General features: G+C 43.6%; 2 protein-coding genes across 8 annotated transcripts in view; one reads left to right on the forward strand and one right to left on the reverse strand.

The window, feature by feature from the left end:
• The first annotated feature begins 534 nt into the window (after positions 1-534).
• brpf3b (bromodomain and PHD finger containing, 3b) lies at positions 535-12,985 on the forward strand. 3 transcript variants are annotated; one of them, XM_041055848.1, is made up of 13 exons: positions 535-864; positions 1,972-3,533; positions 3,700-3,856; positions 4,065-4,196; positions 4,868-4,996; positions 5,674-5,986; positions 6,767-7,057; positions 7,750-8,352; positions 10,437-10,518; positions 10,603-10,691; positions 11,008-11,102; positions 11,321-11,475; positions 11,630-12,985. In XM_041055848.1, the coding sequence occupies exons 2-13, from the start codon at positions 1,996-1,998 to the stop codon at positions 11,811-11,813; spliced, it is 3,768 nt and encodes a 1,255-aa protein (XP_040911782.1). In that variant the 5' UTR covers positions 535-864; positions 1,972-1,995; the 3' UTR covers positions 11,814-12,985. The 3 variants fall into 3 exon arrangements, with proteins under 3 accessions (XP_040911782.1, XP_040911787.1, XP_040911788.1); XM_041055853.1 differs by having other exon boundaries at positions 10,606-10,691; XM_041055854.1 differs by having other exon boundaries at positions 7,753-8,352.
• A 34-nt stretch (positions 12,986-13,019) lies between these two features.
• nr1h5 (nuclear receptor subfamily 1, group H, member 5) overlaps positions 13,020-14,533 on the reverse strand; it is a 34,563-nt gene continuing 33,049 nt past the window's right edge. For all 5 annotated transcript variants that reach the window (XM_041055869.1, XM_041055894.1, XM_041055863.1 and 2 more), the window contains one exon: positions 13,020-13,706. In XM_041055869.1, the coding sequence (XP_040911803.1) occupies positions 13,504-13,706 (203 nt within the window). In that variant the 3' untranslated portion in view covers positions 13,020-13,503. The remainder of the gene's footprint in view (positions 13,707-14,533) is intronic.

Genomic DNA, 14,533 nt, shown 5'->3' on the forward strand with positions numbered 1-14,533 from the left:
AAATGATCATCCCTTCAAAATAAATGTAAATGAGCATTATATGCACCGGGAAAATTGGATGTTGAATGTAAGAGGATCAAACATCTTCAGAAAATGTTACAGCAGGAAATAGTTACACAGGATAGGGGGGATACAATTTAAGAGCAGTAAAACATTGAACAAGAGAATTTCAAAAACACATTAAATATGGATGCATCGAAGTCAATTACAACACAAAAGTCAGTGAATAAAAAGTGTCCTTGATAGACTTCACAGTGTGCATTGGTATCAGTGATAACTACAACACTTCGTCATAAGCTGAACGGCCGTGAAATACTGTGAAAAGGACATCTTAGTTAGGGGACAAAGCTAGATGTAATTAAATTCGGGCTTACATTAAATGTAATTCCTTCGAGTTGAATTACGAAATGTTAAAACACGGTTTAGCCCCCCTAAGGACTTTATTTCGAAAGGTATATCCGGAAGTCCCGTGTTTTCACTTCGGCTAATATGGATTTAGCACATACTCTAGTCTAGGCTCCAAATAGCTAGCCAGCTAGCCGAAGGAGGCTAGTATTTCTCCTTCTCATAAAATTGGATCGACAATAAGCTGTTTCTCAAATTATTAATGCAGATATACCAGTCGTGTTCTCAGTAAATCTTTGGGATTGACAGCTTGCCTCCCAGATGCTGTGTTGTGAAGAAACGGATGCGTTATAAAATAGCGAAATAAACCGGCTGTACCAGCAAACTGTAGCTGGCTAACTGTAGCTGTTAGCTTCGAAAGTACAGCAAGTTAGGCGGCTGGCTAGGCAACCATTACTGGAGAGGCGGCTTCAGACCGCCGGCTGTCGAGCTACTTGTGTCTGTCAGTTGCCATAATAGGTAAGATGTCTTATGTTTGCTACCTGCTGTTTCTTTATTATAGAGTGGTTCGGAACTTTTACACAGATTAAACTAGCAATAGTTTAACTTGTCCTGCGCCTTGTCAACGTTAAAAAATAACAAGACAGCTACCGTTAGTACTGTTAGTCTGTTAAAGTTAGCAGGCTAGCTAGCTGATATCTTTACTTGCCTCTGTATTTTTATGTCAGATTATCAGAATACTGTCAAAATACTGTGCCTTTCGCATGCCGAAATTACAAGATAATGTACTGCTTCAAAATCACAAAGCAATTATTAAGATTTAAACTGCAGAAGAGCTTTTAACGGTGTTTTAAAACTGTAAATATGGCTGACATTTTACTCTCGAAATAGGGGCACTGATCAGTGGAGACCGTGGTATTCTTGAAAACGATTGGCTCTGGGGTGGATCAGTCAAACTTTCTTCAAAGCTGATTGGATGTTGCCGTTGTGTTGTGGCTAGTCCTTATTGTAGTTGCCAACAGTTAATGAGATAAGGTCGAGAATAATCTACAGACAGTTTTTTCTTTACTGGCAGTGTGTGTTTAGACAGTGAAGAGTAAACCGCGGAGTGATTGCTGTTAACTGGCAATACATTGGTCTATGTATATGTAGTTACTGGCTTTGAGAGAGTTACTGTTGTGAGTGGAGGTGTGTGACGGAATGTTTACGCTACAGGTGATAGCCCTGCCTAGTATGTGTGTGTTTACTTAGACTCTGTTCCCTTGCTATAGCACCGGCACTTCTGCAGTCAAATAACAGAACCCCCCCCCCCCCCCAGCCAGCCGAGAGGAAAAGGAGAATTTGTAATATGTCCCCAAAGACCTTTTTTCTTCCTTATAATGATAATTTGTTAATTATTTATTATTCATTTAAAAACAGCTTGGCATTTTGGACTACGAAAAGGGATTACTGAATGTGATTTCTGTGGTACTTTAAAGGGTGAAGTAATTGCATAACATTTTCATATTCTGTTGTGGCATCATCAAATGTTTATTCTTGTGCAGTATATAAAATATGTTTTTGTACTGTTATTCGCAGTCTTAACACCACCAGTAATTTCTGATATTATTTTCTTTTAATTAATAGGAGAAAAATTGTGATCAGTGGCCTATGAGGAAGCCACATCGAAAAGGCCAGGTGGCCGGAGGAGGTGGAGGAGATGTCAGGAAGTCCAATGGGACTGTTGGCGGGCGTGGGGGTGCCCGCCAGCGATCTCCATCCCCTTACAGCCTCAAAGCATCTCCAAGCAGAGAAACCCTCACCTATGCCCAGGCCCAGAAGGTGGTGGAGGTGGAACTGGAAGGCAGGCTACACCGCATTTCCGTTCTGGAGCCCCTTGAGGTCATTACTGAAGATGAGATGATGGCTCAGGACATAAGTGAGTGTAACAGCAACAAGGAGAACAGTGAGCAGTCATCACCTCCCGCCAGCAGTGCCCAAACGGTCCGCAAACCAGTCACACCCCGAGGCCGCAGGAAAGACTCCAAATGTTCCTCTATTAAGTCACCACCACCTTCCAAGAACCACTGCCCCAATTCTCACCCACAAAGCCCCGAAAAGTTCCATACAACACACCATCACCACATGACCCTCCCTGAGCCTAAGTTCCGTGTGCTAGAAACCTTCACGCCAGTCGAGGCACCTCCTCTGCCTACGGCGTATTACCGTTACATTGAACGCTCAGCTGAGGAGCAGGAAGCTGAGGCGGAATATGACATGGACGAAGAGGACACCGCCTGGCTGGAGATGGTTAATGCTGGCCGGGCGTCAGAGGGTTACTCGGCCGTCTCACCAGACACCTTTGAGCTGCTGGTGGACCGGCTGGAGGAGGAAGCGTACCGTGAAGCCCGCAGTCGTGCACCTTCTCAAAGCACTGTCGACGATGATGCCTTCTGCTGCGTGTGCCTGGATGATGAGTGCCTCAACAGCAACGTCATCCTCTTCTGTGACTCCTGCAACCTGGCTGTGCACCAGGAGTGTTACGGAGTGCCCTATATCCCTGAGGGCCAGTGGCTATGCCGCTGTTGCCTCCAGTCCCCTCAGAAACCTGTTGACTGTGTTCTATGTCCAAACCGTGGCGGCGCCTTCAAGCAAACGAGTGACGGCCGCTGGGCACATGTAGTCTGTGCCATCTGGATCCCTGAAGTCTGCTTTGCCAACACAGTGTTTCTGGAACCCGTGGAAGGGGTCAGTAACATTCCCCCAGCACGCTGGAAACTGACCTGCTACCTGTGCAAGCAGAAGGGCCGGGGTGCATCTATTCAGTGCCATAAGGCCAACTGTTACACTGCATTTCACGTCACATGTGCTCAGCGTGCTGGCCTGTTTATGAAGATTGATCCTGTGCGAGAGACAAACGTCAACGGGACCATGTTCTCTGTTAAGAAGACGGCATTCTGTGAGGCCCATTCGCCACCAGGACAGGAAACTGTATCAGATGAGGAGAGTGAAGGAAGAGTGGTGGGCAGCAGAGGGAGGGCTAGCAGAGGGCGGAGCGCCTACACAGAGGGGCCGACAACACCGAAAAAAGGCAGAAAATCTGATGATGATGGCAAAACAGATAAAAAGAAAGGGAAGAAGAGCACAGAGTCAACAACTCGACACACTGCTTCACCACAAGTGACAGTGCCTCAGATACCCACAAGCAGGTTAGATGTTCTTTTATTCTCAATAAGCTAAAATGTTGTGCTTCTGTTGTTGTTCACCAGAAATTAAACAGCGCTTTTTTTTGCCAAACATTTGATAAAGATAGTTTTCATCACACCTCGTTCATGTTGACAGTACGACCAACCTGCATCTATCTCTGTTATACAGGCTGAATATCATCTGCAAAGGAATCATCTTCCAAAGGAAAAACCAGTTCATGCAGAGGCTGCATAGCTACTGGTTACTGAAGCGTCAGTCGAGGAACGGTGTGCCGCTGGTCCGGCGTTTGCACTCTAACATCCAATCCCAAAGGAATACTGAACAGGTCAGGACAGGAAACAGAACTGCAGCCTCTGCACTCTGACTGTTTTTGTATCTGATGATTACATTTTTTGTTTTGTTACTCTTTGTATTTTTTTTTTTTTGGCCATTGTCAAAGCAAACAATTACTGAAATTCATTGTTTATCTTTAGATACATTTTTGGAATGATACTTATACACTGGAATTCTAAAAAATGTCTTGTATTTTGTAGCCTGAGGTGGATGAGAAGGTTTCTGCAGCAAGAGAGGCACTGAGGTATTGGCAGAAGCTTCGGCATGACCTTGAAAAAGCCAGGCTGCTGGTGGAGCTCATTCGCAAGAGGGAGAAACTCAAACGAGAACAGGTAACAGACAAAGATGAGTCTCACATGCTCACAAGCATGGATGCTAACTGTATTTTCTTTTCAGGCTGATCAGTTTTCCATTTACCTGTTTCAAGGCTAAAATGATAATGGTTTGAAATACATGGACACCACAGTTACTTTGGCCTGTGCTTTAAGAAAACCATCTAAACCAGTTACATTTTAAGGTGTCCTTATATGTAGTGTGATGTTCTGAGATGTTTGGATGGTCTTACTTTTCTTAATCTGTCCTAAAGGGAGTGTACATTCACTTCATCTTACTAGGAAGACAAATAAACAAATACCTTTTCAAATGTAAAGGCCATCCGATTTGACAGCTAACCATGTGATGTACTGGGCAGCCAGTGGTCTGGGGATGTTGAAATCTGACCAGATGAAGACTGCAAATTATATTCTGGTTGTATGTGGACAATCCATATCCACAAATCTTTGTAGAACGATTAGGTTTTTATCATGTTCTCACATTCTCTGGATATCTACTTAGAAAACCACTGGTTTGGTTAGTTAACATTACAAGGCCCCTCATGAAATCAGTTCACATTGCTTCTCTTCCCTTGAGCCTTCAGCAGTGTGTAAAAACCTGTCTAAATTCCTTATTGCACGTAGCTTCCACATATGTCGACATCACATGTATATCATCTCAACAAATGCAGGTCAAAGTTCACCAGGCAGCCCTGGAGATGCAGTTGACCCCCATGTTGGTGCTACTCCGCTCCACTCTGAACCAACTCCAGGAGAAGGACACAGCCCAGATCTTTGCACAGCCAGTCGACATCAAGGAGGTCAGACATTTCACTGTTACATCACTGCCAGCAGACGCATACACACAGTTTATATGGAGTTGCAATGTTGGAGGGCCCGCTGGACATGTTTTTCCCCCATTCTGCATTCCCATTTCAAATAATATGCATATTGTTACTTGTGAGAGACATGGGATTTTCCCAGATAATGTAAAGACCCTATAGGTCTATGTTCTCACCACCAGTTTCAGTTATTTCACATTTATTTTGTCTGTCATTTTGGTGAACAGTTCTAAATACCACAGTACCTATGAGTCTGTCAGAGGTGCACATCAGAGAGGCAGCAGATTCAGAGCTCTTCAATTGCGCTTGCAGTTGTAAACAAAGCATGGCTCCAACTGTGAGTCACATAACATCGTCTGTGGCAATAGATGGAAGGGACCTTTACATTATAAAGAAAACCATTAGAACTGCACAGGGCTTAATGTTTTTTCCACCTGTCAGTAGTGGCTCATAGTTTTTAGACTGAAATCAAATCTCATCTGAAACACACAGAGCTCGAAAAAAATCTTTCCATACATGATGAGATCTCAGTGCACCCATGGCGGCATATTGTTTGGTGTTTACATTAAAGTGGGGTTCTTATATAATGTAATTTACATAAAATGGCACTTCTTGTTGCATGGCACACTAGTTTGCAGTTATATCATCATCCTCAGGTCCCAGATTATCTGGAGTTCATCAGCCAACCCATGGACTTCTCCACCATGTGCTTTAAACTGGAGAGTCACGGCTACCGCTCAGTGGCTGACCTAGAGGCCGACTTCAACCTTATGGTGTCCAACTGCCTCCTGTACAACGCCAAGGACACAGTCTTCCACCGCTCAGCACTGCGTCTTCGAGACTTAGGGGGGGCTATACTGCGCCATGCACAACGACAAGCCACCAACACTGGCCTGGACCTGGGCACTGGCATGCACCTCCCAGAGTCACCACAGAAAAGAGACTTTTACAGCTGCAGCTGGGAGGATGGTAAGTCACAGTGCTGGGAATCAAGAGGAAATGTGAACACATGCATGTCTTTAGTATTTTAGGTAGGTACTGTTAGGCGTCTTATTTTGCATATTGCACCTCTGTTGAGATTCCGGGCTTTGTGTGTGTGTGTGTGTGTGTGTGTGTGTGTGTGTGTGTGTGTGTGTGTGTGTGTGTGTGTGTGTGTGTGTGTGTATTGGAGTCTGACATTTGGTTCTGTGAGGGATTTTCTTCTGGGAAGTTTGAGGTTTGAATGAGGTATTAGATTTGGTAAATTGGCAGGAGAAGGGTGGTTCCTACAAACTTAACTGGTTCATATTTTTTGACTTTTCAGACGAACTTTTTTCTCATAATTTGTTTTGGATCTGTGCTTTTGTGTCTGTTTAGTTGTGTCTCTTACTGTGGTAGTAATTTATTGATAGGTTGCCTTTTAACTACCATCTCCAGTGTACAGTGTAGATAGCTCTGCCAGTTTGTGTATATGTAAAAGTGGCACAGCTCTAGCCATGTCCATATCCAGTGTACTGGTTATATAGAGAATATTGAAGCTGAAGTTGGGAGGGGCTTTTCTTTAATAAATTTGTGAGTACTGAGTAGTGACTTTATTCATAATCAGTTTAAAGGATCTCATTTCTCATTTGCCCCTGCACTGAGGCTTGCATATTTAGCTACTCAGCTTCAATTAAAAAAAAAAATCAGTATTAAACTCATATTTGTTGTACTTAGCGGAACATACACGCTAGCTTCACTGTTAGCCCACTTCCTTTCTGTTGTGTCCAGTTGACAGTGTGCTGGATCCAGACAACCGGCTTCATATGACAGTGGAGGAACAGCTGAAAGAGCTGCTAGAAAAGCTGGACTTTGTCACCTCCATGCGATGCAGTGGCGCCCGAACTCGACGCATCCGCCTGCTTCGCCGCGAGATCAACAACATCCGCTACAGGCAGGGCCAACACCCCCGCCACAGCCTTCACAACGGACATCTGAAAGAAGACGACGAGGACGACGATGATGAGGAAGACGACGACAAAGACACCAAGGCAGATAACGGCCTTTCGTCTTCAGACAAAGGTGGGCGATGAAAAGCACCAACGCTTCAACAGTATGAAATTGCCAATGCATGTACCTTTTAAAAACCACTTTTTTTCAATGAGACCAGTTGTGAACATGAGCTAACAGAACATTGTCCTCAGGTAATTGAGCCAGGGCCCCCCCCACGCACCAACCCCAACCACCCCACTGTCTCCAGTCTAGTAAGTAGGGGCCCACAGAGTCTCGTTAGCCATGGCTGCCTCACAACTCCTCTCTCCCAGTGCACTCTATGTCTGCACCCCTTCTATACATCACTCTCATGGACTCACCACTCTCCATTGGCCTCGTACAGTCATGCCATATCATCCCACGTACTACAGGCTACTCCAGTCAAACAGTCTCTTGTCACAGTAGAGGAGGGCAGCAGAACACCTGTGATTTGTGTCAGTTAAGTCATAAAATGCTGCCATGTTACCATATTGCTGGTGTGCAGTTGTGAGAGCAAAGTTATTTATTCACCCGTCTTGACAAGGTCCTCCATATCTACAGAACACGTCGACTCCCTTTGGACTGTGGTTAGACTGTCAGAATGAAATGCAAATCATTATCAAGTGACACCATTTTCCAGTGTGAATACTACACCACCACATCACACCACATACTAAATGGACATTCATGTCAAATAAATGCTGAGTGAAATGGAATTTCATTTTTCTCCTCTCATCTTCCAGAAGACCTCAAATCCACTTCGCCGCCAACACTGGAACCTACCGGGCCGGCCCCTCCTCCACGACAGGGGGACACGCCTCTGGAGCCTCCCACCCTGCGGCCAATCACAGGGGAGCCCCAGTCCCCCAGCTGGCCATGCAAGCGCTTAAAGATGGACAGTGACCTCTCAGACAGCACCACAGAGAACATTAATTGCACTAAAACACAGGAGCGGCCAGTGTCGCCGCCTCCCAGTTTGCACAGCGAAGGGCATGCGATAGCCAACGGCCTGCCAGATCTCAGCGTCCCCCCAAGGCCCACCACTGGGGGAGTCGGACGACGAACCTCTGTGTTATTCAAGAAGGCAAAAAATGGAGCGAAGCTGTTCAGAGACAGAGACAATCCTTTACTGAATGGAAAGGGACTGCAGGACGAGAACACAAGCAACACCCCCACAGCACCCAGCTCCACAGCCAGCACCCCATCTTCCACACCTTTGTCCACTCCATCTAAGACCCCACAGAAAAGCCCAGGACCCATCACCCTCAATGAACAGTGGACCCCCAGTCGAGACATGTGCTCAGATGGTGAGCTAGAGAGGACGCCAAATCACACACTGGAAAGTGGTGAGCAGCTTTATGTTGTTACATTCTGCTGACTTCACATTTGATATCAGCTACCAGTTGACTGTCTCAGCAGCTATGCTACAAATAATGACAATGTGAGACAATAAAAAATGTGAAGTAACATAGGAGTTGTTGGAGTGTAGTTACAGATTGTAGTTTCCCACGAAATATAGCTACATTCTGGCTTGTCATCCCTCTTCAAAAGACAAAAGAGCAGGCTTCAACTTGTCTTCATCCATTTTTGTTTTCAACAATATCTGTTTATCACTTCAGGTTAGCTAGCTAATACTCATTTCATATTTTGGAATATGTCAGACTCTATTTTTGTTACATTTCATTTATATTATGAGTAGGGCTGGGCGATATGGACCAAAAGTCATATCCCGATATCTTCAGGCTGAATATCGATTTACGATATATATCCCGATATTTTTATCACAAAGTGAGAGCAAATGTTCAGTCAAAGTCAAAGCCAAATATGACATGTCACATGTCACGATTAATTTATTTAACCTCTATTTAACAATCAGTTTTTCAACAGAGACCTGGTCGAAATAGCAGAATAAAACACAAAGTAAAACACCAATAGCCAAGTGTAATATGTGACCGAAGCACTGCATCCTCAGCCACCCATTCAGCTCTGGAAGCGGTGCTGAGAGCTCCGGGTTAGCAGCTTGCTTGGATCAGATCAGATCAGAATCAGAAAAAACTTTATTAATTCCCGTAGGGAAATTTTTTGAAGTCACCCGAGATAGCAATGAATGCACTCGGGTGCGGAGTCTGTAACCGGGCTATTGCAGAGTGAATGACGTCACACGCGGTGTTTGGGTTTGCAGAGGGGGGAACATAAACTGCCACCATGATAACATGAGAAAACTCCCTGGGCAGATAATATGGACGAATTCCGACAGCACACAGTTCAACATCCGGGCCACAGATGCGCTCCTTCACGGTGATGTGAGCGGGGTTACACCACCGATTATTCACCAGAACGGCAAGCCTTCCTCCTTTGCGCTTACCGCTCCTGACGCAGTCTCTGTCGGCACGGACAGTGTGGAAGCCCCTGATGGTAGCGTTATCATCAGGAACATCCTGGTGCAGCCATGTCTCCGTGAAGCACATCACACTACACTCACGATACTCCCTCTGACTCTGGGCCAGCGCCATCAGCTCGTCCATCTTATTTGCGAGGGACCTCACGTTCCCCATGATGATAGAGGGGAGACACGGCTTAATACTTCTCCTTTGATGTTTCAGAGCCTCCCTCTTCCTCTTTTTGTTTCCTCTGCATCCCCGGTGTGTCTTGTGCCAAATTTCAACAGGGATCTCCTCTTGCCTTGTCAGTGAAAAAGCCGGCTTGAGGTCTAACAGCTGATCCCTGGTGTAAACAATGCGGGCCGTGTGGTGTTGTTGCGTCGCTACGCCGAAAAAAAGTAATGCAACGGCAAACAAAAGCCCCAAAAATCTCACAACCCACATGTCTCAGTGTGATGAAAAGAAAGTAATCCAACGTATTAAAGAAAAATAACGAAAAGTGCCTCAAAGATAAGAAAAGTAGAATAAAAGTGAAAGAAAATCGGGAGCTGCCGTAACAGGCTGCACACGTAGTGACGCATGCGCACTGGATGGATCAAGGATCACAGCGCAAGTTTGAACTATATCGATATATACGATATGGCCTAATTTCATATCCCATTTAAAAATATATCGATATATCTTTTATATCGATATATCGCCCAGCCCTAATTATGAGTTGTTTCTCTTTCTTGTGACGTGAGGAAACAAAGCAAGCTACTTAAAGCGTAGGAGTTTGTGTTTGCCTACGTCAGTATTACCGAATCAACAAAACTAACAATTCCCCAATTCCTTCTCCCCGTGCACCACCTTCCGCCCTTGTTATCTATGGCTATTAGGGGCTATAGTTTTTTGCTCGCATTATTGTCATGGTAATGCATTGTGTTGTTGTTTTCGTTGTGACTGAGATAAGACTAAATATATCCTTTGCTTAGATGTCCTCTTTTCTGTTTTCCTCCTGCTCTTATTTCAGCAGCAGCTGATCTGAGATTTCTCTCATTTGCTTTCAGGACTGACCAACGGCTTCAACAAGCACAAAGACGGAGGGTCTGACTCTGAGTACAGCCCTTGCCCTGTCCTCCACAAAGAAATGTAAGACATGGTGTGTTTGTCGTTGCTAGTCTGCTTTTAGTAATAACTGACAGTACATTAACAATACAACGTGCTGTCTTACAGCAGCTCGCCACCCAAACGAAGCCTCGGGAAACCAGCTCTTTCCAAAGTTCCCTTCCTGGAGATCATCAATGGAGACTCAGATTACACTGGTATGTTTCTGTTTTGTTTTTTTGGCAAGGGAAATTAAATTTAATGTTTTCTTTTTATATAAAATAAAAAAACAATCGCACGTCAGATGTTCACTTCAAAGCAGTGCCCAAAAGGGAGAAATTTAAGTTCTGTGTTTGTTGGTCTCATAAATGTGTCCTCTGTGCATTAACCATGTGCTTCATTACCTTTCCACCCGCACTAAGAAGCTCTCTGCATTCAGCCAATCAAAACACCTCTTTTAAACTGTATTTGTATGGGACGTTCTGGCTTGACGATGCAAACCAACAATTATAAATGTCTGCTGCTGTTTTTCAGGGAACGGCAGCCAAACATCTGAGGAGGAGACTGAGCTGGAACCTCTAGATCTGGTTTGGGCAAAGTGTCGTGGATATCCCTCCTATCCTGCTCTGGTAATCCCTTGTTTCATCTAATATTACTGAAGCTCTGTCTAATATGGTTTAGGAAGACGTGGTGTAGCTTTTAAGCAGGCAGCTTTCACCAAAATATATTTTGAGAGCTTACAATAAAACATGAGGGGTTCCCTGTGATTATATTAAAACTGTGTGAGAGTGCAGTGATATAGGAACTAAAGTCCATCTTGGTTTGCCTGTGTGCGTGTGTGTTCCAGATCATAGACCCAGAGATGCCAGAGGAGGGCCTGCTGCACAACGGAGTACCCATCCCTGTCCCACCCAAAGACGTTCTCCGTCTGGGGGATCAGAGACAGGAGGAGACCAATGAGAGGCTTTACCTGGTGCTTTTCTTTGACAACAAGCGAACATGGTGAGTTTGACTTTTGCTCAGATGTAAAATTAACGCTCCTGTTGTCACAGTGTCAGTCTCACCATCACAGCAGCTGTGTGAAACACACTCCAGCTGTCGGAACTGTTCAGGCCAGGAGGATTATAATTACCTGTCGTTATCTATGATGTCGCAGGCAGTGGCTCCCACGTGAAAAGGTGACACCCTTGGGTGTAGACGACACAGCGGACAAGCTGCGAATAATGGAGGCCCGCAAGTCCAGCATCCGCAAGTCTGTCCAGGTGGCGTACGACCGTGCCATGATCCACCAGAGCCGGGTCAGTCACAGCCACGGCTTTGTGGCATCTAACTACCTGTAGAGGGCGAAGGTGAGCCCTGCATGTACCCACAGTCAGCCACTATGCATTTCTCTGTGGTCTTAAAGCAGCAGGCGGGCCGAATCCCGCTGCGAGTTGAATACTTATTCACACTGTGGTCTGAAGAGGTTGCCATGGCAGCACAGAGTCCTGGACCGTAGTAGTTCATTACCAAACCACTAGTGTCTGACACACAGAGCGGTGGTGTTTGCCTTCGTTGAGGACGTGGAGCTCCAGATGTGAATGAAGTTAGGTCCCGTGTCACTGGGGTCAGTAAGCATTCATTCACTGTTCAGGGTTGTGTCCAGGTGTTTGCTTACTCCACCTGGATGTGTTGAGGCTGCGTGTCTGGATCAAATGTAAGAGAATTCCCCTCTATTTTGTGTAATGCTACTGCCAAGGAATCAAACTGTCAGAAAAGAGATTTGACATATTTATATTGAACCGCAGAAGACGAATGAATGGATCACTGCCATCTTTTATACAATAGCTTTTTACATTTTAATCTTTTACAGAGACACTTGTATATTATAAAGGCACACTTTGTGTACATATGTATGTGTATTATCAAACCCAATTTAATTTAATGTCGCTGTTTTAAAATGCGTATTTCAATCAACCCAGAAGGGGCAAAGTGAGGCTGTGTATATTTGTGGAGATAAAACAATTCCTGACTTGCTGCAGTGTACTAAGATTGTCTTTGATGTAATTTCATTGTGCTGTGTGTATGTGTGCGCGCGCAGGTGTGTACATTCAGAGCATACAACACAATGAGCCGTTGTTCTTTATATTTGAATTCTCTTTTTGATACAGAGAGAAATAATTTATTTATGGAAGACAGAACTATAGAAATAAAACTATATTGGTTAAAGTTGAGAATTAAATTTTATTTAAAACAAATGGAGTGAGGTTTAAAAAAAAACATGCAGCCAGCATTTTAACAGATGAATTCACTGTTGGTTTGATATCGCTGATCTAACTCTGAACCAAACGCCAACATTCACTGTCGATCCCCAGATTCTATTTATTGTCGAGAGCCCCATTTTATCAAATGGAAAAATACACCTTTATAAGCTTGTACTACCTGCATATTTTACCTGCTCACCAAATATTTTGTCTGAACCAGTATTTCCTCATTTTGGGAGATAAATGCTCTATTAAAAACTTTTTGGGATACTTAACTGCAGTTTTGTGTTTTGTTTTTTTTTGTTTTGTTTTGTTTTTCTTTTTAAAATCAAAAGTGATAAAATGTAACATCAGTTTGGTTCCAGATTTCAATCACAAAACCATCTTTCCCACTGACAATCTCCAGTTAACACACAGTTTACAGTCTTTTTTATTTTAACAATACTCAGCATAGTGAAAAGTACTGTAAGTGTACATGCTATAAACAGATATAAAAAGACCCATGAACATTTCTTTGCTCAAACAAACTACAGCAATCCACAGGCACGTCAGTGCCGTTTAGGAGCTGAAATTCAATAATGACTGCAGGACTGAAGTCAACTGAGAAAATGGTGGAAGATCAATATCAGGTGAAAAGTCGCATTTCCATAATGAAAATGTTACTTTCTCAAAAACAGTGTTTGTACAGTTTCTCAGCTGCTACATGACCATTTAGTCCTTAAAGTTAATATGAAACTCCCCGGAGATGTCGGTGGAGGTGTTCATCGTTTCCGGCAAGTCCTCTCCATCAGGCTCCAGGCTGCTGTCTTGTCAGGAGGAAGTAATTGTGACGAAGGGTTCGGAGCTCCGTCAGTCTGCCCAGCAGGCGGCCAAACCTCTGCGGTCCTCCTCGCGCAGCTCCAGCCTGGGCCCCACACACCCTGGACAACAGGTCCAGGATCAGCTCCTGCATTTTCTCAACACAGCTGGCCGCCTGCAGTGATGCCCGGTCTGCAAGATGGGGACACACAAGAGATCTGTTTCTTTGTGTTTATTAGGGATGACATTTTGAGGCGAAAAAAAAATTTGACTTTTTTTGGCCGATTTTGACGCCTTACTATACTATGACGTTTTTTATGACATTTTGAGGTCAAAAAAATTTTGGACTTTTTTTGTCCAATTTTGACGCCTTACTATACTATGACGTTTTTTATGACATTTTGAGGTCAAAAAAAATTTGGACTTTTTTTGTCCAATTTTGACGCCTTACTATACTATGACGTTTTTTATGACATTTTGAGGTCAAAAAAAATTTGGACTTTTTTTGTCCAATTTTGACGCCTTACTATACTATGACCTTTTTTATGACATTTTGAGGTCTAAAAATTTTTTGACTTTTTTTGTCCAATTTTGACGCCTTACTATACTATGACGTTTTTTATGACATTTTGAGGTCTAAAAATTTTTTGACTTTTTTTGTCCAATTTTGACGCCTTACTATACTATGACGTTTTTTATGACATTTTGAGGTCAAAAAAAATTTGGACTTTTTTGTCCAATTTTGACGCCTTACTATACTATGACGTTTTTTATGACATTTTGAGGTCTAAAAATTTTTTGACTTTTTTTGTCCAATTTTGACGCCTTACTATACTATGACGTTTTTTATGACATTTTGAGGTCAAAAAAAATTTGGACTTTTTTTGTCCAATTTTGACGCCTTACTATACTATGACGTTTTTTATGACATTTTGAGGTAAAAAAAAAATTGGACTTTTTTTGCCCAAAAAAAACGCCATACTATACTATGACGTTTTTTATGACATTTTGAGGTCAAA

Source organism: Toxotes jaculatrix, chromosome 2, assembly GCF_017976425.1.
Source record: "Toxotes jaculatrix isolate fToxJac2 chromosome 2, fToxJac2.pri, whole genome shotgun sequence".
Taxonomy (NCBI): domain Eukaryota; kingdom Metazoa; phylum Chordata; class Actinopteri; family Toxotidae; genus Toxotes; species Toxotes jaculatrix.